We start from the raw sequence: 24556 nt of genomic DNA, 5'->3' as shown, positions 1-24556 counted from the left end.
GGCCATCTGGAGGTCTCCTCTGAAAAAAGGTCTATTCAAATGCTGTGCCCATTTTTTTTAATCAGACTGTTTTGTTATCAAGTTGTAGGAGTTCCTTTGGATGTTAGACTTTGGATATTAAGTCCTTATCAGATACAGGATTTGTAAATATTTTCTCCTACTCTTGAGATTGCTTCTCCATTTTGTTGACCATTTCCTTTGCTGTGCAGAGGCTTTTAGCATAGTGTAGTGCCACTCATTTATTTTTGCTTTTGTTGCCTTTGCTTTTAGTGTCAAAGTCGCCAAGACCTAAGTCAAGGAGCTTATTCCCTATATTTGACTCTAGGATTTTATGGTTTTAAGTCTTATACTCAAGCCTTTAATCCACTTTGAGTTGATTTTTGTGTATGATATATGATAGGGGACCAGTTTCATTCTTTCGCATGTGGCTGTCCAGTTTTTCCAAAACATTTTATTGAAAAGACCAGCTTTCCCCCTTTAATTACTCTTGGCTCCTTTGTCACAAATAGACCATATACGTGTAGGTTTATTTCTGGACTCTCTATTCTGTTCCATTGACCTACATGTATGTTTTTATGGCAATACCATCCTGTTTTGATCACTATAAGGTTTGTGATATGGTTTGAAATCAGGAAGCATATCTCCAGCTTTGTTCTTCCTCCTCAAGATTGCCTTGGCTATTCAGGGTCTTGTGTGGTTCCATACAAATTGTTTATTCTACTTCTCTGAAAATTACTGTTGGAATTCTGATAGTACTGCTTTGGCTAGTATGGTCATCAATATTAGTTTATGCTCATGGGTTAGAATTATTCTTTCCATTTGTGTCTTCAATTTCTTTCATCAACATTTTATAGTTTTCAGTGAACACATCTTTCACCTCCTTGGTTAAACCTATTCCTATTTTTTCTTCCTGATGCAACTGTAAATGAAATTGTTTTGATACCTGCATTTGTTACTGAGTTTTGTATATTGATTCTATATATCGCAACTTTACTGATTCATCTTCGTTCTAACAGTTTTTGGTGTAGTCTTCAGGGTTTTCTATGTATATATAATGTCATCTGCAAATAGATCATTTTACTTCTTCCTTCCCAGTTTGGGAGACTATTTCTTTTCCTTGCCTAATTGCTCTGCCTAGGACTTCTAGTACGATATTCAATAAAAGGATCCTGAGTGGGCATCCTTGTCTTACTCCTGACCTTAGAGGAAAAGCTTTCAGTTTTTCAGTTGACTATGAGATTAGCTGTGGGCTTGCCACATGTGACCTTTATTATGTTGAGGTACATTTCTCTGTAGCCAATTTGTTGCACATTTTTAGTCATAAATGGATGTTGATTTTTTGGTTTTTTTCCCCTTAATCTCTGAGATCATCCTGCAACTTTAATTTCCTATTGTTAACGTAGTTTATTTGCTGATTTGCAAAAGTTGAATCATTCATTCTTGCATCCCAGGAATAAATCCCACTTGATCATGGTGCATGATCTTTTTACTGTACTGAATTCATTGACATTTTGAGAATTTTTACATCTGTGTTCATCAGGGATATTGCCGTGTAATTTTCTTCTCTTATAGTGTCTTTGTCTGGTTTTGGTATCAGGGTAATGCTGGCCTTGTAAAAAGGAGTTTGAAAGTATTCCCTCAATTTTTGGGAAGAATTTGAGAAGAATGGTTATAAAGTCCCCTTTAAATGTTTGGTAGAATTCAGCAGTGAAGTCATCTGGTCTTTACTTTCAATTAGCAATCAAACCCCTCCACAATCTCCTTAATAGTAACTGGCCTGTCCAGATTTTCTATTTCTTCACGATTCTGTCTCAGGCTGTATTTCTAGGAATGTATCCATTTCTCCTATGTTGATCAATTTGTCGGCAAATATTTGTTCATGCTAATCTCTTATTATCCTTTTTATTTCTGGGGTAGCAATTGTAATGTCTTCCTAATTTTGAGTCATCATTTCTTGGGGAGTCTAAAGATCTATCTTTATCTTTTCAAAACACTAGCTATTAGTTTGGTTGATCGTTTGTCTTTTTTCTATTTGTTTTGGCTCTGATCTTTGCTATTTCTTCCCTTCTACTGACTTTGGGCTTGTTCCATTTGGGTTGTTCCATTTCTAGTTCACTGAGGTATAGGGTCAGGTTGCTTGTATTTATATTTTGTTAAAATAATTAAGCTGTATTCCCTTCTGTAAGTACAAACTATTTTAGGTTTATATTCCTGTATAGTACACAAAGATATTCTAGGCTTCGGTGGATTACTAGTTTTTTTTTTTTTCAGATTCAGAATGTTCATGTTGATGTGATCTAGAAGGATAAAACTTACCCACACCTTGTTGCTCCTGTACAATAAAATGAAATTCTTGAACTTATAAACATCAAAACACCAGATGCCACGAAACTCAAGAATAGTCCGTTAACAATGAAAGAACACAAAGTTAAAAAAAAAAAAAAAAAAACAACCCACTAGTTAAAAGCTGCATTAAATAGTCTGAGGATAATGATACACAGATGACTCCTATGGCACAGATGTCTGCGGCTTCCTAATAATTGCACAGCAGAGAGATGCCACCCACAGCACCAAGACCCAGGCTGTACAGACAGGATTTCAAGAGCAGACCCCACTACAGCCTACAAAATTAGCTTGAACGAATGAGTTACACTGCACTTTATATTACCACTTCTCATATTACTACTGTATTATTCATGGATACGGAAGAGTGTTAGCATCAACCAGGAGGGCCACTGCAGTGTGAACAACCCAAGAACAGTCCTGGCCGCAACAATCACATGAAATAGTTCTTCTTGCTTTAACACTGTCACTTGGAGACCTTTGATATTTTTCCATTCTGAAACATGCCAACTGGAACAAAATGATACTCTGTTACTTTTAAGAAGTAAAAATGCCCAAAACAGGAGATTTCAACAAAGCATAGCCTAGAAGGGAAAACCACGATGAAGAGTTTTCCTCTGTAATGTTGCTAAATTTAAACCATGTTGCTACCAAAATAGTCACCACCACCACGACCCTATTTACCAATTAATTAAGAGCAAAACAGTTGTCTCACAACCTTAAAAGGAAATGAACAAAAATGGACTTAAATTCTTAGTCCTATTATATCATGTCCTCTACTTAAAAAAAAAAAAAAAAAAAAGAGGAAACAGTGAAGGGTGTTAAGTTTATTTTGAGAGAGAGAGGCAGCAGAGAGGGAGGGAGACAGAGAATCCCAAGCAGGCTCCACATGGTCAGTGCAGAGCTTGACACGGTGCTAGAACTCACGAACCATGAGATCTGAGATCATGAGAACCTGAGCCAAAATCAAGAGTTGGATACTTCACCAACTGAGTCACCCAGGCACCCCTCAATGTTTCCTTTAACAAAAAAACCCAAATCTCTGCTCCAGATCTCTCTGCTCTCCTGGCTAACTCCTCCTAACCCCTCACCACCAAGCTCAGGTGCCATGCCCTCAGAGGCCCTTCCCTGTCTACCCAATCCAAGCTCTTGCCCCCCGCCCCCGCCCGCTGTCCTCACAGCTCCATCGTCTTTTCCTGCACTGCACTTCCCACAACATGCAGTTAGCATGTATTCACATGAGACCTTAGTGTCTGCCTCCTCACTAGACAATGAACTTCATGCAGACAAGGTTTGCACACTGCAGTATATCCAATACCTAGCATGATGCCTGGCCATAGAAAAGTGCTAGATAAATATTTTTTGAATAAATGAACAGTGAATAAATTGCTAAATGCCAAAAGCAAAACAAGACTTTCGGTTTTCTTTGAACACATTATATATTAGGTGAAGTATCTTGGAGTATTACTATTTCAAGAGCAAATACGCACACAAATAGAGATTACACAGAGATTACACAACAGTAGCACATATTTACCGCCCTGATCTGACTTTGCTTGGACTGTGGCATGCATGGAAGACGGAGACCCCATTCTCCAGCAGCCACTACCATCAACAAAAGGGTACATCCTGATACGCCACTGGGCTGTGGGGCAGAAGGAAGAAACAACATGGAATGTGAGCACTTGGCCTCTTGACTAACAATGGTAACCACAACTACCCTTTAACATCTCCTGTTTACAGCTCCAATCAAAGATGACCCTTTCACTGCCAGTATTGCACAATCAAATTTCAGGGCAGATGAACCACTGCTGATTCAGGTCAAACAGCTTTTGTCAAGTTTACCACAGACCCTGGCATTCTGACAGGAAACGGGGTGAGCAAGAGGGAAGAAAACGCAATACAGGAGGGCCTGGGAAGGGCCCAGAGGCAAGGACTCACCAGGAGGGGTAACCGGCAGATACCTGAGAAAGGAAATCCAGGGTAAAGTTGACACATAACTGGAAACGCCAAGCAGACCAACAACCATGACAAGAATAAGGACAGGCTAAAGGGCTAGAGGTCTTGAGATCAGGTAAGAAAGCCTATTTATTCACAGGTAGAATGAACTGGAGGGTATGGTCACCTTCAAGTGACAATGGACTACAAAGTGCACCATATCAGTGGGAAAAGTGCAAGTGATGGTCAAATTGGAAGAGGTAAAATATTATGACCCTTGGAGGCCAATGCACGGTTTAGCAAAGGTCGGGGAGAAACAGATGGGACTAGGTACTAAGTCAATGGAATATGCAGAAGAGTGGACTGCAGGTCAGGGAGGTCAGGAGAAGCAGGGTAATCAGCAGCTTACATCAAAGTAGACTTAAGGAACAGACTAGGGGCGCCTGGGTGGGTCAGTCTGTTGAGCGTCCAACTTCAGCTCAGGTCATGATCTCGCAGTCTGAGTTCAAGCCCCGCATCGGGCTCTGGGCTGACAGCTCGGAGCCTGGAGCCTGCTTTGGATTCTGTGTCTCCTTCCCTCTCTGCCCATCCCCCACTTGTGCTCTGTCTGTCAAAAATAAGTAAACATTAAAAAAAAAAAAAAAAAGAACACACTGAAATGGAAACAGAAGGAAATCATTTTAAGTCCAATAAACTTGGAGAGATGGAAGAAAGGAAAAAGACCATACCTGTGAAAAAACAGCATTCAGTTAAGGTGAGGCAGGAGGAGAAACATTTGAAGCAAAGGTTAAATATGTAAGAGACTTTGTCTAGGGGTCAACAGAGCATGTGGGAGGAGAGGAAAGCACAGCTGACCAGAAGTGAGAGTTTGAGAGGGAACAGGAGTGAGGAATTTGTGAGCAAGGTGCCAGGCTCAGGTAGGGCGGAATACCGTGCATGAGGCCCTCACTGTACAGACACCAGGATGAGTAACATGCATAAGCGGAAGGCAGTAAGGGCTAGGTGATCAGCTCAGTGTGTCTGATCTACTCATCTCCCTTAGTCATAGCTGACTGACCCTGGCCAGGCCTCTCAGATTCCCTTTCCTGACAATTAAAAACCTCTAAAAGAGACAGAAGGTAGCTGGAGACAAGTCACTTTACAACCCCCGTTAAACAAGACCCACATTAACTCTTGTTCATACTCAGCAGAGCTGTTCCTATCCTAAGCTTTAATAATTTCTCCAGTTTTGTTTTTTTTTTTTTTAAGCCACAATCATTTGTTGCTTATAACAGAAGTATCTTGTCTGATTCAGCATGGCTCCTGCCTATAGCCAATTCATTCATTTTATATATGAGGAAACAGAGGTTGTGAGAATGTATGATTTTCCCAGGTTACAAGACAAAGTTCCAATTTCCTCTTACTACTAGTAATGTAGACCATAAACACAGATTGAGACAGACAACTATCAAAAGATTCAGAATTTAAATCACTTCGGGTAAGATTCCGTTATAAAAAGTAAAACCTTTATGAAAAGTTAAACTGGAGCACATGGAGGTAGGTAGTGAATAAAGAAAAAGCCACTGATCTTCCGATAGTAGCTACTGGAAGATCTATTTCATGTTCCAGCCATATTTCATATTCTATCATAACATGAAGCCTGAGGTGGCGCCTGGGTGGCTCAGTCGGTTAAGCGTCCAACTTTGGCTCAGGTCATGATCTCATGGTTCATGGGTTCGAGCCCCGCATTGGGCTCTGTGCTGACAGCTCAGAGCCTGGAGCCTGTTTCAGATTCTGTGTCTCCCTCTCTCTCTGCCCCTCCCCCATTCGCACTCTGTCTCCGTCTCTAAAATAAATAACAAACAAATTTTAAAAATGAAGCCTGAGTAATCAAAGATTTCTATACATTTTCTTAAATATGTAAATCCATGGTATCAATATAAAATCTAAGATTAAGGAAAGTAAAGTTACTGAGCTAGAGGAAGATCAACACACAGACAAATGGAAGGACCAGGTCTATAATATCAGAACTTTTTTGGCTTAAAAACTCTTGTCTTTAACAGTGTCTTATGGTTTGCCTCCCTCCCTGTTTTTATATTATTTTCCTCTGAAACACAGAGAACAAACTGAGGGTTGCTGGAGGGGAGGTAAACAGGGGGATGGGCCTAAATGGGCAGTAAGGAGGGCACTTGTGATGAGCACTGGGTACTGTACCTAAGGGATGAATCACTGAATCTACTCCTGAAACCAATACTATACTGTATGTTAACTAATTTGAATGTAAACAAGTGAGTTAGAAAAAAAACTTTGGTCTTGGTATCCTCCAAATATTTTTGCACTATAAAATACTTCTCATACTCATTAGCCTTCCAAGATTCTGTTATTTCACTTCCTCCTTTTCTCAGCATCTTTGTAAATCTGACTTCTTTGGTTTTCCTTATCAAGTGTCCTTTCCTTCATAAAACTTACTTTATTTCCCCTTCTCTAGCCAAGTTTGGCTGCTAAATAGTTATCTTTCCTGTTTTCCTAGTTGTTTCATATTTTCAGATTTAGCCATTCCCTCATTAATACAAGACAATCTTAACTGGTACATTCTAGCAAACTTTTTTCATGGCACTGCTTCAGAAACTCCTTCAGCAACAGGAGGTCTTTTAATAAAAAACATTAACAAAGGTCATCTGTTTCTAAGACTGAGTATCAAAACCACACGTACTTCCACGAAGCTTTGATTCTCTCTGACCCACGGGTTTTCAGTAAAAATGGCAATCAAGTTGTATTTATTCCAGATGATCCAAACCCATTATGATAAATATGTATTAGCCAATGCACCATATAGAAATTTCAGGTAAATCCAATTTTGCTAGAAAAAGAAACTATATTACACATTAAATAATTGAATTAAAAGAAAAAACTGTCCTATCTAAACAAGTAGAATATATTACCCAGAATGGAAACTCAGGTTTCTCCCCATTTATAGATCAGAAAATCATAGAAAAATTAACATTTTATAGACTTCAAAGCTATGAGAAGAGATATAGTAAACGTCCTATGGCACTTAGCTCTGTTTACTTCCAATCTTTCTAATAATGACCCAAATTCCAGGTACATGTAGACTGTATAAAAACAGCTAGTGCTCAATAAATAGGAACATGACAAATCTTAGTGAGGTTCACGAAGACTTAACACAAAAACTAAGTTAAGGAACATCATTTGTCTTTCAATACAACTATTCTAAAGTGACGTATGTTGGTTCCACTGTATCCCAAGCAGTGATCCATCAGGGGGTAGCGGGATGGGAGGGTCTGCCCACCTCACCACTCAGGGGACATGTGGCAATGTCTGGAGACCTGTTTGGTTGTCCTAACAGGGGATGGGAGTGGGGATGTGCTACTGGCATCCAGTGGGTCAAAGCCAGGGATGTGGCTAAACATATAATATATAGGACAGCCCTTAACCACAAAGAATTATCTGGCCTAAATGACTGAGAAACTGCCCCACAGAGAAAAGAGACTGAGAGCAAAGAGCAGTGACGACAAGAAGTACCAAAAGTCACCATCTGCGAAGGCCTTCCCAATTCTGTAGGAACCGCCTACCTTGGACGCTTGTGGCGTGGATATCACATGGACCGTGCTGGGTTTGACTCCATTAGCCTTTGGCCGCTTATAGAGAGCAAATCTGCTTTTCCTCCGGCCGCGGTCTCCATTAGGTAAAGCACCATTGTACCTATAAACAAAGATGAAAGAGTTCATTTACTTGTAGGTTTTTAAAGTTTTAAGAATAAAGGATGGAAAAAGGGGAGAGACAGGGATGGTCATAAAAGGCTGCCCACTAAACACCCCATAGAAGGAACGGGCTGTAAAACAGACTTCAGCTGTAATGAAATTCAAATCACTTCCAGAAACTTAATTTAAGGGTGATGTACAAAGTAATTATAGGTTTCCTATTCTATAAAGTCAGACTCTTCAAATCTTTTTGGAAAGAGACAGTATAAATAAGCAAATGAGAATTCTGCAGAGGCTGTATTAGAGCTGGCTCAATTTAGCAAGTGTTGTTCTAATGGACCCCAGAGAAACACTCAAGAAATATTTTTAAATGAACTAGTTAGAAAATAGCATACTAATTAAACCTCATCTCTCACTCCCAAATCATGTTAATGTCTTTAGGATCTTTATTTGTAAGAAGACCAAATTTAGTTACTTGCAGTCTTAAGAGTTCTGAATTCTCTACATTCATTCCCATTGCTATTCGAACCGTATACGGTCAGGTAGGCAAAAATACTTGTGAAATCCTATTTTATGTTTGTCACAAGAGGGTTGCCCGTAAAGAGGCCCAGAAATTTAAAAAAAAAAAAAAAAAAAAAAAAGGAGTTTTAGTCCAAACTGTCAAATAACTTAAAAAGTCATCTGGAAAACAATGTTCTTAATGTAGCTCTCCCACGTTAATACCTGAAGTTAATACCAGTGTTTAAAAGAAATGCAGGGGGCACCTGGGAGGCTCAGTCAGTTAAGCGTCCACCTTTTGGTTTTAGCTCAGGTCATGATCTCATGGTTCATGGGACAGAGCCCCAAATAGGGCTCCGTGCTGACAGCACAGAGCCTGCTTGGGATTCTCTCTCTCCCTCTCCCTGACTCACGTTCTGTCTCTCTCAAAATAAACAAACTTAAAAAAAAAAAAAGAAATGCAGGACTGCAGTTAGTGATTCTGCTTTCAGTTGTACTTCTAACTTGATTAATAGGTCTCTGTAAGTTCTGACCAAGGTCTCATGTTGCCACACTGACATGACTATTCTCCATCTCCTTCTCTGGAGAAGTTTCTTTAAAGAAGAGAATAGAAAGAAGGGAAGGGAATCTTTTGAGTTTTACGTATATAGGACAGCTCCTTCAGAACACCAAAGTCAGGGATAGCACATCTAGTGGCTCATTCCTCTCCTCCAAGTCTTACCCTCTGTCTCTGTTGAGCCCCACCCAGAAGTACCTGGTGGCCAGTATGGCAAAGGGGACATCAGGCTCACTAACAGTAAGAGTTGGAACAAAGGGGTTTTTTTGTTACAATTTGGTAGCTACAGTTTGAGGATGGATTTAAATTATCACTCGAAGTTATTCCTGCTGTGTTTTTAATCTGTTCCCATTTCCATCACAAAGAAACACGCGCTACATAAAAGTGTCTCTAGAATACAGAGATGATTTATTTCCAGTCTCCTTTTTCTGAGGCAAGATCAAAACATACATTGTTTTCTTACACGTGTTTGTGATTGCTACTTTAATGAATGTACCCATAAGAAAACCACCATTATAAACCCACTTTGCTTTAACATATTTCCCAATCACTTAAATCAAGATGAATATTTTGTACTAAGAGAAACATGTGGAAATCAATTAAAGCTACTAGGGCCCTCAACAACTTAGAGGAACATTTTCACCACTGAAGCCTCAAGGCAAATGGTACAGGATCTGGCAGGATTTCCCGGGCCCCGTCGAGTCTCCCCAGCTCTCTACTGCATCTTTTAAGTGCACACTAAACCTAGCAAGAGCATGTCAGATGCTTCTCGGGGATCCACTCATCACCACACTCCCTCCTCAGGCATCCATCCCTTAACTCCCTAAGGTGAGCCCGAGCACCACGCGTGAGTGAAATGGCCAGGCCGGCACCCTCCCCACCACACTGTCGCTGAATGGCTGGAGGTGGACAGCTGGCCCACATTGACAATGACCTTCTCATCCCAGAAAACACAACACTGACCCTGAGACACACCCAGCCAGTCTCTGCAGAAGTCCAAGGCTGCAAAATCAAAGTGCACAAACTGTGGGGATGTCACAATGTGTCACATGATGAAGCAGCAGAGAAGTGAGGAATGAAGCAGATGAACAGAGACAAGCAACAAGAGATAGAGAGAGGATCCTTAGGGCTTCTAGTGACCCAGATGCACGCTGACCCTTGTTCACGAAATTCTTTCTAGTTTCGGCTAACTCAGGTTGGTTTCTGCTACCTACAACCCCAAAGTCCTATCTACCATAAAGGGGAGGATAAACCCACAAAAACCAGACGTGTCATCTTACCATACGCAGAAATGTTTACGTTGCCCAAGCATGATACCTGCAGGTTAAGCAAATAGTAAGCCAGCCTACACACAGGTTACCTACTTACTCAATCCATCTAGACCATGCTCAGTAACAAATCCTACCGGAAATCGGAGGGATTTCCTATTGGAAATAGGGTCCCAATGAGACAAGTTTCTAATTAGGTTAAGCTACATGGCATTATGAATACTGAATGAATGACCAAATGAATGACTAGAGCTACAGTGATGAGTATCAGTTTCCTTGTCTTCAGATCTCTCCACTTAAAAGCAAAGAAAGGCATAAAAACAAGTGTGATAAGGTATGTAAACAACAAGATGCACTAGGGCACAAAGCACGTGGGAAGAGGCATGAGGGAAAGTTGCATGGAGGATACAATGCTGGAAGGGCCTTTTTTGTTTGTTAAAATTTATTTTATTTCTTTTGAGAGAGAAAGAACATGAGTGGGAAGAGGGGCAGGGAAGAGAGAGAGGGAGAGAGAGAGAATCCCAAGCAGGCTCTGTACTGTCAGCACAGCACCCAATGCGGGGCTCGAACCCACAAGCCATGAGAGCATGACCTGAGCTGAAACCAAGAGTCAGACACTTAACTGACTGAGCCACACAGGAGCCCCAATGCTTGAAAGGCCTTGAAATGTGAACAACACTACAGGGGGAAGGTGGGGCAATACTATATACAAGGACAAGGAGTATAGGCAGTTCATTACTGTGAAAGCAAAGAGTTCAAGGGAAGAGGAGTAGTGGGGCGGCGGTGGGGGGGGGGCAGGTAAAAGGCAGGGGCCAGGTTACACAACAGCCTGGCACTCCATAAGGGGCATGGCTTTTTACCCTAAGGGGAATGGGGAGCTGGTAAGATTAAGCAAAGGACTAACACAATTGGATATAAAGTCATCGCTAGGACAGCACAGCGCAGGATGGACAGCCAGACTGGACTCAAGACGACCAGACGGCAGAAGAAGCCTACCCATATGGGAAGTGGAGTGGGTCACATAGTGGCCTCCAAGTCAATGGGACCATGTCCCAGACCTTTGAAAAAAGGGTCTTTGCAGATGCAGTTAAAGCCCTGGAGATGAAATCATCCTAGGTCACTGGAGGGCCCTAAACCCAAGAACAAGCATTTTCATAAAGAGACACACAGGGGAAGAGACAGAGAGGACCATGGGAACATGAAGGCAGAGACTGGGGCTAGACCCTCACAAACCAAGGAATGCCTGGAGCCTCCAGGAAGCAGGAAGAAGTAAGGAAAGATCCTGCCGCCCACCCCCACCCCCTGGGCTCCTGGAGGCAGTATGGCCTTGCCTGCACCATGACTCCAGACTTGAGGCCTCCAGAATGGGAGAATAAATTCTGCCCCCTTAAGCCACCATGTTGGTGGGAATTCGTCCTGATAGCCACGGGAAACTTTAACGGCCTAAACCCAAGCAGCACGGAAAGGAACTGGAGGATTAGACAAAGCTTGCAGAGAGTTGTTTTCAGTGCTAAGTGAGCATCAGAATCACCAGGGAAGCTTTACAAAACTATGCACACCTAGGTCTCAAGAGATGCTGAGTCTGCAGTTCTGGTACAGGGCTCCAGGTGTGCACACTGTCCAAGTTCCACAGGGGACGTGCACTTGCAGCCACAGTTGAGCTCCTTGGTTCTGAAGACAAGTATCAATAGTATTTGGAGACCCATCTGGCTGCACAGAGGGAGGGACAGAGAAAGGTAATGGCATACAGGCTTCTGGCCTAGGCCAGGGGGATGGCATTATTAGGAAGACAAACAGGAATTACAGGGGTATCCCGGGAAAGACATGAAGGAGGCAAGAGAAGTTACAGTGTTTAATCAGTTAAAAGGCCAGTTCATAGAACAGAAATGTACTTCCATGATCTGGAACAGACTGGGTCATTGGTGACCTCACCCATCTTCAGAGTAAACAAGTAACAACACAAGCCAGCCCCTAGACCCTGGGTCTCCCTCCGAGCCTCCCCTCCCATACCACCTTCTCCTAACAGCCAAGAGAGCTCCTCACCTACTGCCCTGCTTCTAGTGCTCATAGACTCTTCAATCCGCTATCATTTGATCTTTGCCCCAAATCTAAAAGTACATTTGGGGATACCTGGGTGGCTCAGTCGGTTAAGTGTCCAACTCTTGGCTTCAACTCAGGTCATGATCTCACAGTTCATGAGTTTGAGCCCTGCATCTGGCTCTGTGCTGACAGTGTGGAGCCTGCTTGGGATTCTCTGTCTCCCTCTCTCTCTGTCCCTCCCCCCACGCTCTCGCACATGTCCTTTCTCTCAAATAAATAAACATAAAAAAATAAAAGTACGTTCGGTCATGTGTCATGCCACCACCCTACTCAACCCCCACCCCACTCCAAAAGTCTCCCACTGGCTCTTGTATCAGAGTGGCAGATCAGAGATGACCACAGATGCCCATGACTTCTCCCAGTGAGAGGTGAGTCTAGTTCCCCTCTCCCTACACCTGCGCTGGCCTGTGCTGGTAAGGGACCTGCTTCCCAACAGGATGTAGAGGAAGTGATGTTCTGAGATTTCCCAAGCCAGGTCTGAAAAAGCCTCGCAGCTTCTGCCTGGGTCTTGTGTGAGCCTTGAGCTGCCATGGAAGAGACCTGGGACCACCATGCTGGGGAGGCCACGTAGGGGCTCCAGTCAGCAGTCTCAGCAGAGCCCAGCCTTCCAACCACCCAGTTAAGGCGCCAGTCACATGAATGAAGCAGCCTTGGACCTTCCAGACCAGACCATCCCTCAGCTGACGATCACCAAGGGCTACCAAATGGGGCAGAAAAACTGCCCAGCTGAGCACTGCCTAAATTCCTGACCCACAGAACGGTGCAATAAATAAGATGGTGGTTGTATCAAGCCAGTGAGTTGGGGGTAGTTGGTTACACTACAACAAGCCCCAATATTCCCTTCTCCCTCCTCACAGCCTCTCCTTCATCCCCTGATCTGTCAAGCATGGTCACCTCCTCCTGAACACCATCACAGAATCTTCCCCTCCTACTTCCTGGCTCCCCATCCAGACCAGGGAACATCAAGTCCGTCCCCACCACCTGGCACACCGCACAGGGCTCACAGGCACTGAAACCCACCCAGGGTTACTACGTGACAAGACACGATCATCTTCTATGTAACGGAGTAGAGCTAAAGATGTGATTCTGCCTACAAAGGCAAAAGGCTTCTTTCCAAGAAAGAAAGGCAGAATATTCCCTGGCCTGGCAAGCTCTTCAGCCAGTCAGTTTGTAGAAAGAGTATTTCCAAGTGCTGCTGACACACCTGTTTTAGCTGCTTAACGGGGCATTTTGATTCAAATCCACAAGTCGCTTTTCAAGCTTCCCATTAAAAAAAAAAAAATTCTGGAGACTTTAAAAACATCCACTTATTTAGTAAGCATGTGATGAAAACTTAACTCTTCACATACACAGAGGAAATAGTTGGTCTTAACAGTAAAAGTATTTGGATGTTGTGAAAGACAATGAAAACCCTGTTTAAGAAGCCTCACAAGGGGCGCCTGGGTGGCACAGTCGGTTAAGCGTCCGACATCAGCCAGGTCACGATCTCTCGGTCCGTGAGTTCGAGCCCCGCATCGGGCTCTGGGCTGATGGCTCGGAGCCTGGAGCCTGTTTCCGATTCTGTGTCTCCCTCTCTCTCTGCCCCTCCCCCGTTCATGCTCTGTCTCTCTCTGTCCCAAAAATAAATAAAAAATGTTGAAAAAAAAAAAGCCTCACAAATTGAGGGTTTTCCCTGGATTAAGATTCAGAGTTTGCATGTTTTCCGTAGTAAGTGCACAGCAAATGCTTTGTGCCAAGAAACTCAGTGAGGGAGGTGTTATTACTCCCAGTGGACAGAATGGTTGAAACACAAACTTGCACAGCTAGGAAAGGACAGGCTGAACCTGAATCCACACCTACTTTTGTCTGACTCCAAGCGTCATTCCTTCCCGTAGATACCGACAATTTTTAAATTCAAGGCATTTCCTGGCACACAACACAAAGATGCAGTCTTAAGATGCCTAGCACCTAAAAATGCATTCGTCAAAAAGAATTTTCTATGGGAAATGGCAAGAGACATGTGCTAGAGGCTACCAGTTACATTTTGGAGGCATCACGTTTGATCTCGACCAGCCTGAGCTCAGAGCAGCGTCCACGCAGAAACGGGGAAGAAGATGTGGGGTACACAAGTGGAGGCATCATGAGCATTACAGAGCCACATTCCAGAAGCAGCACGGTTTCCCACTGCAGCCTGAACGCTCTGCCCTCCCTCGAAAGCAACATTTCTGTCACTTGCACAGATCAATCACAAGCAACTACTACAACCAAAGTAGGCTGTACAATGCAGATGAACACGTCAGTGACCCCACAGATGAGAGACGTGAAGGCAGGGCACACAGTCTGATAAACTCTTGCACTGTGGCACCTGCTTCGACAGAGCACGCATTAACTCACCATGAGAGTGAATGCACCAGTGGAACTGTAAGAAAATGCACATAAACCAATTAAATGCCTGACACCAGCCTGACATTATTAGGGCCTCGTTCATTATTTCATCTGTCATAACGCATCTGGATTTGCCTTGCCCGAATGAACTTTATATATAAAGCCCTGGGACCCAACAGCGTTTATTTCTCTGTGCCTAACAAATACTGTAGGGTTACATAAATAGATGTTCATTTCTAGCCAGAGAACTAATTATGACAGCACTGGAACAGTGTATCCCCTCTGGTGATAACCTGCTGCTTTTTAAACATCAGTTCATTCAGAAAATCTTCCTGGGCTTGGCCTTAAAATGAGAATTTTCAACGCCCCACTTCTGGCTGGAAAGGGTCTTTGCCTCAAGTAGCTACTTAACGTTCAATCAATATGAAACGAACATGTTCACTCAAGAATGCATCCCGGGTAGTACCTGGGGGAGGGAGGGCGGGAGGGGGAGTCAGGCCTCAGGGCCAGAGCCTAAGGGGCTAAGGGTACTAACCTTAAGGTACTTGCCTCTTAACAGAGTCAGGCAAAGGCAGACAAGGTAACAGAATTAGAAAATAATACTGACACACGCTGCTGAAATTGAGTTAGAAAACAATGGGAAAAAATGAATCCAAACATTAAGTTTTGAACCTGGACAGTGACAGGTCTTGCCACGCCCTACACATGGGATGGGACTCATGGAACCTTTAACGGTTGTCTGCTATAGCTGACCTGTGTGATGGCACAGGTTCATCTTCCATTTTTCTTACACCGTTTTGGTGGATGCTTTTGAGAAGTTTCCTTTTTAATGTTTTAATTTTTTTTAATATTTATTTTTGAGAGAGAGCCGAGCAGGAGAGGTGCAGAGAGAGAGGGAGACACAGAATCTGAAGCAGACTCCAGCCTCTCAGCTGTCAGCACAGAGCCGTAAGCAGGACTTGAACTCATGAACCATGAGATCGTGACCTGAGCCGAGGTCAGACGCTTAACCAACTAAGCCACCCAGGCGCCCTGAGAAGTTTCCTTTTCATATGCATAAGCCTCTTCAGCTCCACGTGGTCCCTTCAAACTGAGGAGGGGCTCAGTGAAACAGTCACCACATTAGTGTGGAGATAGTGATGGGGGTGCAGGGATCACCAGCAATTCCAGCTGCAACCCTTTTCCCATCCTGTGCTGTGAACTTACTGAAGATGGGCCTGTTCCTTCAGCTACGAAGACAGCAACACAAAATTACAAATTTTAAAAAAAGATTCCTAAGACTCTTTCAAGCGTTTCAAGTACATAAGGGCACAGAAAGCATTACACCCAACTAAAATACCGTCCTCTTGTCTAAGGAAGGTGACTGTTTCAGTCATTACTGACACGACTGTCTTTTATGGCCGCCACAGTTCCAAAACCCTCCCAAATCTCCGCGACAGCTATATTTTCAGAGGTTGCCTTTTCTTATCTGGAGGTGTTTTAGCTTCTGCATACCAAAGTATTTCCCAAAGTGAAATATTAAAAAGTTTTTTATAACAGGAACACAATACTACCCCCACACCAGGAGGTTTTTAGGCTGTTCTTCCTGGGTTTGTACACCCACACGCCCCTTGCAGCAAGAAGTACGGGGACGGCCATCCTGGCCCTGCATCTAATCCCACAGGGGACTTTGCACAAGTCCTGGAACTTCTCAGAACCTCACTTTCCTTCCCCATAATGTAGGAAGGCAGAACATTCTATGGTTTGGATTCTGCTGCAGCGTGCTAGGAGAGGAGCTCAGGAGAGGCATGGCCCCAGCCTCCCTGTGCCATCACTCTTTCTTGCATCCATCCCATTCCTGTGGACTCTAGAGGGTCACCCCTCCCTACGTGCTTCCTCCTCCAACCGGGCCGTTCGAAAGCAACCAACGTGCACAGCAAATCCAGTCTACCTAAAAAATAATGTTCTTTTCATAAACCATTCCTTTATCATCTCATACTTAGCCATTTGCTCCTTTGAGGTATTTCTCTTCCCTTTTTCATCAAATTGGTTAAATCCACAAGTTGTATTTCTTTTTGTTTTCTTTTTTTTTTACTGTATTGAATCTTTGACTGTTATGTATTGCTGGGGGGCCAACAGCAGAACATTTTTCACTGAATACTTAAAGATACGCAAAATGTTGGGAATAGGGAAAACTTGTTACTCTTACAAGATCTAAGACTACTTCTTTTATTCGGTCATTGGCTCCAACAGTCCAAACACCTCCAATTAAATATGTATTAATCTTACTGCTTTACAGAGAATCAACTGTTTAACTTATAGGTGAGAATTAAAGTATTACTCTTCAGTGATTTGATCTCTAACAGAGAAAAGATCACAAAGAGGGAAAAAAAAGTGTGGCAAAAAATGGATTTGATATAGTACAATTTGAGATATTGTACAATTTGAGAACCAGGTAAAGATTCATCTTATTCTTGAATGAGTACCATCTTACACTCTACACCCCTTTACGTATTTCGCCATTTTGGAAAAACAGATTAAATCCCAAACGTTCATTCTTCATCACTTTAACATTTGCTTATTTTAGCCTCTCGTCACCTAAATTAAGATGATCAGGTGCATAAATTGTACATGGTAGACATGAAACAAGACACGCCCTTAGCCATGACTTTATAGCTCCAGTTAACTGCCTTGCCCTGGACGTGGGGTTGGGCCATGTGACTTGCTTTGGCCAATGAATGTTAACAAATGTGATGCAAGCAGGGGCTTGAGATGTGCTTGGTACTTGAGATTATCTTCTGGCATCTCTGACATGGCCATAGGAAGACTATGTCCCAGGCAGCCTGCCAAGGAGAAGGAGAGACACTTGGAGGAGATCCAAACCACATGTATGCAGCATGAAGCAAAGCCACTCCATCACTGCCTAAAGCAGAGCCGTCTCAACCAACCCACGGATTCATGACAATAAATGATTATTGTTTTAAAAGGCACAGAGTTTGGGGATGACCTGTTACACAGCATTATATGGCAAAAATGAAATGATGTTCTGAATTTCAAAAGCAAATTAAGTAGCTTCCTCAGTACCTAAAGACTTTGGGCTAAAGACACATAAACCATCAAATATATGCCCAAAGTTTTATATATAAAGACTCTCTCATTCTGAAGGAAGATAAGAATTCCAAATGTGTCCCTTTTTAAATTAAGAAAAAAAAATTTTTTTAATGTATACTTTTTTTAATTTTTTTTTCAACGTTTATTTTATTTTGGGGACAGAGAGAGACAGAGCATGAACGGGGGAGGGGCAGAGAGAGAGGGAGACACAGAATCGGAAACAGGCTCCAGGCTCTGAGCCATCAGCCCAGAGCCCGACGCGGGGCTTGAACTCACGGACCGCGAGATCGTGACCTGGCTGAAGTCGGACGCTTAACCGACTGCGCCACCCAGGCGCCCCTTTAATGTATACTTTTTAATGAGGGATGTGAAATATCAAATTCTAGGTCTTCAATAAATTACGTCAATCAAAAGCTGTGGTCCCTCAAGTCAGCTACGTGCGTATATAAAGATCTTAGTCTCTAAAATTCAAATTTAGACATAAAAGAATTAGGATAAAATTACTATCTGGCAGAGCACTGATTCTTTTAAATCTGTTCATATACAACTTCCACCATAGTAAGAGTCCTCTAAAAAGTGAACATCTCAAACGTTGCCTAAAAAGGGAGCATCTGAAACTAGCATTGGGCCCATCATCTAACATGTACTAAAGCTATGGGCATTTCAACTAAAGAAATTGACGTACAAAGAGTTTATAACTGGTCCAAAGAATTAAAGCCAGAAACTGAAACTAGCATTGCAATCTTTTCTGTATGATAAATACAGATAAATAAGTTCTAACTATTCTTAATAACTAAATTACTTACAATCTCTTTTCCTTTAAAATTTTGCGAAGAATCACACTAATCTATCCTTTACTGATGTATCCTAAACAAATGTTTACCGTAAACCTTTAGCAAACGCACCTGAATTTAGAAATTCCTAGAAATACAGGCGTGTCAGAGCAAGACACCTAACTTTTGAAACCTTGCTGGCCAATGCCTTGATGATTTAAAAGATACATAATTGCTATTGTGTATAACAACTAAGTTGAAGAGGATTATACAATATATTCACTCGAATCAATTACCCATGACAGAATGAGGGGAATGAACGGTTTACACCAAATATAAATACTTTAATGGGCTGCAAAACATAAACCCAATGGTGGCTTTACCTCATGCATATTGAAACTACATGGATAACCTTTCACATAACTTTTTTAAAAGATTTCTAGAACACCTGAATATAAGAGTTGCAATACAAGATTGGGAAATATTAGTATATAAAATCAAGTTTATTTCAAGAAAATGAAAGCACTGCCTAAAGTCACATTTTAGAAAAGCAGTAGTAGGTGAATCAGGTCAGTTACACAAAAGGACTTCTGAGCAGCTGTGGTGAATGATTTTATAACAACCAACCTTCAATGCTATAGAAGATGAGCTAGAAGTTAGTTTTGGTTTGGCATATTAGCCCATCAACTACAAGAGGAAAAACTTCACATTCACCAGGAAAATATACTAACTTGTCAATTACCACAAATACGATTTTTTAAGTGGATACTAGGAGTCAGTCAACGCTCAGGTACATAATCTGAATACAGGGAGTATCTTATCAAGAATCCAGAAATCAGAACTTCGAGGTTTCCATCCCAAATCTCCCAACTTACAAATTCTTAAAATCTAAGATTTCTTAGGATATTTCTAGCCATATTAGAGAGGCACAGTTTGAGAGCCACAAGTGACCTCCGATATATCCTGACTCATTGTACAGATCTGCATTATCCACTATAGCACCATTAGCCGCATACAGCTATTTACATTTTAACCGGACTTAAAAATTCAGTTCTTCATGCTAGCCACATTTCAAGTGCTCAACAGCCAGATGTGGCCAGTGTCCACCCTACTGGACAGCAGGGCTTTGGAAACTTTCCATCATCACAGAAGCTTCGACTGGACAATGCTGGAATAGATGTTCAAGTCAAATCAAGAAGCATCTTTGAGGCACTTAGCTAGGTTGGTAGTAGGTTCCTGAATCTTCGTTCAAATTCTGCCTTTAGGTGGCACAAAAACAAACACATAGACCAATGGAATAGAATAGAAACCCCAGAACTAGACCCACAAACGTATGGCCAACTCATCTTTGACAAAGCAGGAAAGAACATCCAATGGAAAAAAGACAGCCTCTTTAACAAATGGTGCTGGGAGAACTGGACAGCAACATGCAGAAGGTTGAAACTAGACCACTTTCTCACACCATTCACAAAAATAAACTCAAAATGGATAAAGGACCTGAATGTGAGACAGGAAACCATCAAAACCTTAGAGGAGAAAGCAGGAAAAGACCTCTCTGACCTCAGCCGTAGCAATCTCTTACTCGACACATCCCCAAAGGCAAGGGAATTAAAAGCAAAAGTGAATTACTGGGACCTTATGAAAATAAGCTTCTGCACAGCAAAGGAAACAATCAACAAAACTAAAAGGCAACCAACGGAATGGGAAAAGATATTTGCAAATGACATATCGGACAAAGGGCTAGTATCCAAAATCTATAAAGAGCTCACCAAACTCCACACCCGAAAAACAAATAACCCAGTGAAGAAATGGGCAGAAAACATGAATAGACACTTCTCTAAAGAAGACATCCGGATGGCCAACAGGCACATGAAAAGATGTTCAGCGTCGCTCCTTATCAGGGAAATACAAATCAAAACCACACTCAGGTATCACCTCACGCCAGTCAGAGTGGCCAAAATGAACAAATCAGGAGACTCTAGATGCTGGAGAGGATGTGGAGAAACGGGAACCCTCTTGCACTGTTGGTGGGAATGCAAATTGGTGCAGCCGCTCTGGAAAGCAGTGTGGAGGTTCCTCAGAAAATTAAAAATAGACCTACCCTATGACCCAGCAATAGCACTGCTAGGAATTTATCCAAGGGATACAGGAGTACTGATGCATAGGGCCACTTGTACCCCAATGTTCATAACAGCACTCTCAACAATAGCCAAATTATGGAAAGAGCCTAAATGTCCATCAACTGATGAATGGATAAAGAAATTGTGGTTTATATACACAATGGAGTACTACGTGGCAATGAGAAAAAATGAAATATGGCCCTTTGTAGCAACGTGGATGGAACTGGAGAGTGTGATGCTAAGTGAAATAAGCCATACAGAGAAAGACAGATACCATATGGTTTCACTCTTATGTGGATCCTGAGAAACTTAACAGGAACCCATGGGGGAGGGGAAGGAAAAAAAAAAAAAAAAAGAGGTTAGAGTGGGAGAGAGCCAAAGCATAAGAGACTGTTAAAAACTGAGAACTGAGGGTTGATGGGGGTTGGGAGGGAGGGGAGGGTGGGTGATGGGTATTGAGGAGGGCACCTTTTGGGATGAGCACTGGGTGTGGTATGGAAACCAATTTGTCAATAAATTTCATATATTAAATAAATAAATAAATAAATAAATAAATAAATAAATAAATAAATAAAACAAAAACAAAAAAAAACACCAAATTCTGCCTTTAGGGTTTCTAGAATTTAAGTTTTGGACATGGTTCGTAAAAGAGTTCCTCAGAATAGGGCCAAGGTCTTCCAGACTCCATCTTTCTGCTTGAAGAAGAGGTTTTTCTATCTGGTAATTAAGAAAATGTCCTACTGCCTTTGAGGGAAAGCAAAGTTTCTGGCATCAAAAAAATGTATTTTGCTTGAGGCCTAAGCATTTTCTCTAGGGACACATTTTGGAATATGCAATGGAAGTTCTCGCGAAGTGTGATTCACTTACAAAAATTCACTGTATAAACAACTTCCAAATTCAGACTTCATATAGATGCCGAAAAGGCATTTGATAAGTTTATTACAGATTAATGTTTTTAAGAGCCACAAAGAACATTTCCTTCCCACAATTATTTAAAGGTAAAACAGTAAAAGCATTTGTATTAAAAATCAGAAATAAAATAAGGATGATTATTACCATCTTTACTAAATACTGTTCTAAAAATCCTTGCCTAACTAAAAACTTGAATTAAGTATTAACTGTAGGAAAAGATATACAACTTAAGTGGTATTGCTGTAGTAATTAAAACCGATTACTTGAGAACAAAACCCACAAACCAATGGAACCAAAGAAATATTCCAGAAATAGTACCTTGAGTATATAAGAAAGTAATAGAAGATGAAGAAAGGTCTGTAAGCCAATGGGAAAAGTTGGATTATTCAGTGAATTGTGTACGGAAACTGACTACTTTAAAAGGAGAAAAAAAAAAAAAGTGTCGTGCTACATGTTCCCCTCCACCACAAAATTCTGAAATATTCAACAAATAAATGAACAACAGTCATAAAACTAAAGAAAGCAAAGCTGATCACTGGTTCAAGGATACGAAAAATAATGTTCTACATATAGTGGAAAAAATTACAAAGAAAAGGACAAGTACACTTAAATATGTAAAAATCTGAAATTCTGCACAGCAACAATTATAAGAATACACATCCAAAGCTAGAAAAAAAATATTGGCAATAATATGACAGAAACTTAATACCTTTAATAGGTAAATGTTTTTAGAAGGAAAAAAACCAGACATTCCCCTAGATACATAATAGAAAAATAAAGAACATGAATAGAAACTTCAGAGAAACAATGGCTAATGAACACTTTTTAAATGTTCAAGTTCATCAGTAATCAAAGAAATGCAAATTAAAATTATTATCTGCTGGGGTGCCTGGGTGGCTTAGTTGGTTAAGCGTCTGACTTCAGCTCAGGTCATGATCTCACTGTTTGTGAGTTCGAGCCCCACGTTGGGTTCAGTGCTGACAGCTCAGAGCCTGGAGCCTGCTTCAGGTTCTGTGTCTCCCTCTCTCTCTGTCCCCATCCCCCGCCCTCCCCCACTCACCTCTGTCTCTCCCTATCTCTCAAAAATAAATAGACACTAAAAAAATTTTTAAATAAAATTATTTGCCAGTAAAATTACCAAACTGTTGAAGTGACCTCTTGTCACTAATACACCTCTGGTGAGAAGGTTAATTGGTATAATTTCTCTGTAAAATAACTTAATGTGTATCAACATGCTTACAAAAGTACTCATGTTCTTTGACCTAGTAATTCTATTTTGAAAGATCTATTCTCTGAACATAATTTTGAAATGCGAGTTTTATGCACAAAGATGTTAATTATGTCATTATTTATAATGGCAAAAACTGCAAGTAACCTAAATATTCAATCATGGATTAAGTAGATCCTATAATTCTACATGATGAAATTGTATTTACCACAAATTCTTAATAGTGATGAAAAAGGATTATAAAAACCAGAATACAAAATGTACATATGGTATCTTTAATATGTTCAGTTACTTAATATTCCTAGAAAAAACTGAAATATACCAATACATTAAATGATTACTGCTAGACAATTATATTATTTTTTATATTTTTCTATACTTCCCAAAGGGCTATGTTGAACATATTTTTTTAAATCAGAATTAAACGTTTTAAAAAGCATATAGTAAATAGGGTAGCCTCATATTATTTCCTGATACAGTATTGATAAACTTAGATCTGAAACAAGACCCATAAATTTCAAAAAATTAAAAAAATTAATCAACCCTGAAGATGGAAAGATTTAAATTTATACTCAGTAGAAGGCCACAAGGTATCTTAAATTGTTACAGTGGTCACATTCACAAATACCACGTGTTCATGGATTATCTCTAGCACACAAATTGGACTTGGTTTTTCCACAGCTGGGCAAGTGGTTACTCTACAAAAAGCCCTCTGCACCTATCATTCTCATATTTAAGTTAAGAAAATCTCAAGTTCAGGGGGCCTGAGTGGCTCCATTGGTTGATTCCGACCTCGGCTCAGGTTACATCATGGGTTCGAGCCCCTCATCGGGCTCTGTGCTGACAGCTCAGAGCCTGGAGCCTGCTTCAGATTTTGTGTCTCCCTCTCTCTGCTCCTCCCATGCATGTGTGCCCTCTCTCAAAATTAAACATTAAAAAAAAAATTTTTTTTAATTCTCAAGTTCTCTACTTCTATACACACTTAATTCTTTTATGTAGAATCTTAATCAAATTTTTGCCTTTCATAAATTACTATTAGAGCATAAAAATGGCCCCTAGGGCCTAAGACATAGGCCTTTGAAAATTTTAAATCTGAAGTCTGCTCCTGGATTAACTCTTAGAAGAATAGAATTCTCAGCAACACTAATCAGGCAACACTTTTCCTGTCTCTCACCTGTGACCATTTTCCTGATACTTTCTCTGCAGATGAACAGGGAAATGGGCTTAATAATTACACCCTGACAGAGAACAAGTAAGAGCAGGAACTGCAGGCAACTCATGGAATCAGAGCCTGGTGTGTATATTAAACTTGGAGGTCGATCAGGAATTTTCCTCCTGCCAAAACCAGTATATACAGAACCCAGTCTTCCATGATAGTTACAGCAGCACTACTCAAGCCAAGAAATCCAAAAGTTCATTTCCAAGTTTGTCAAGCAAACCAAAGAAAGTCAGGCAGGCTTCTCTGCTGCCATCCTTCTCGCAGCCTTTAATATGCTACTACGCCCTGCGAACCTCCATGTGGCACACACAGCAAGTGGTATTTCCCAAGATCACTTAGCCTCGAGTCCCACTGTCATGGCACACACGTAACTGTTTCCAGAACCGTGCTCTCAAGTTCGGGAGCTGCCAAGGTCGGTGTGTAGACACCCCATGCTGCTCACGGTT

The 24556-nt window shown here is 41.4% G+C and overlaps 1 protein-coding gene across 3 annotated transcripts in view; it reads right to left on the bottom strand.

Moving 5' to 3' along the window:
- Positions 1 to 24556, bottom strand: part of PELI2 (pellino E3 ubiquitin protein ligase family member 2) — a 197239-nt gene that overhangs the window by 132734 nt on the left and 39949 nt on the right. For all 3 annotated transcript variants that reach the window (XM_023255714.2, XM_045059951.1, XM_045059950.1), the window contains exon 2: positions 7854 to 7983. In XM_023255714.2, the coding sequence (XP_023111482.1) occupies positions 7854 to 7983 (130 nt within the window). The remainder of the gene's footprint in view (positions 1 to 7853; positions 7984 to 24556) is intronic.

Source organism: Felis catus, chromosome B3 (assembly GCF_018350175.1).
Source record: "Felis catus isolate Fca126 chromosome B3, F.catus_Fca126_mat1.0, whole genome shotgun sequence".
In the NCBI taxonomy this organism is placed as follows: Eukaryota; Metazoa; Chordata; class Mammalia; order Carnivora; family Felidae; genus Felis; species Felis catus.
The sequence above is the reverse complement of the archived record's forward strand: the minus strand, read 5'-3'. Positions and strand labels throughout refer to the sequence as shown.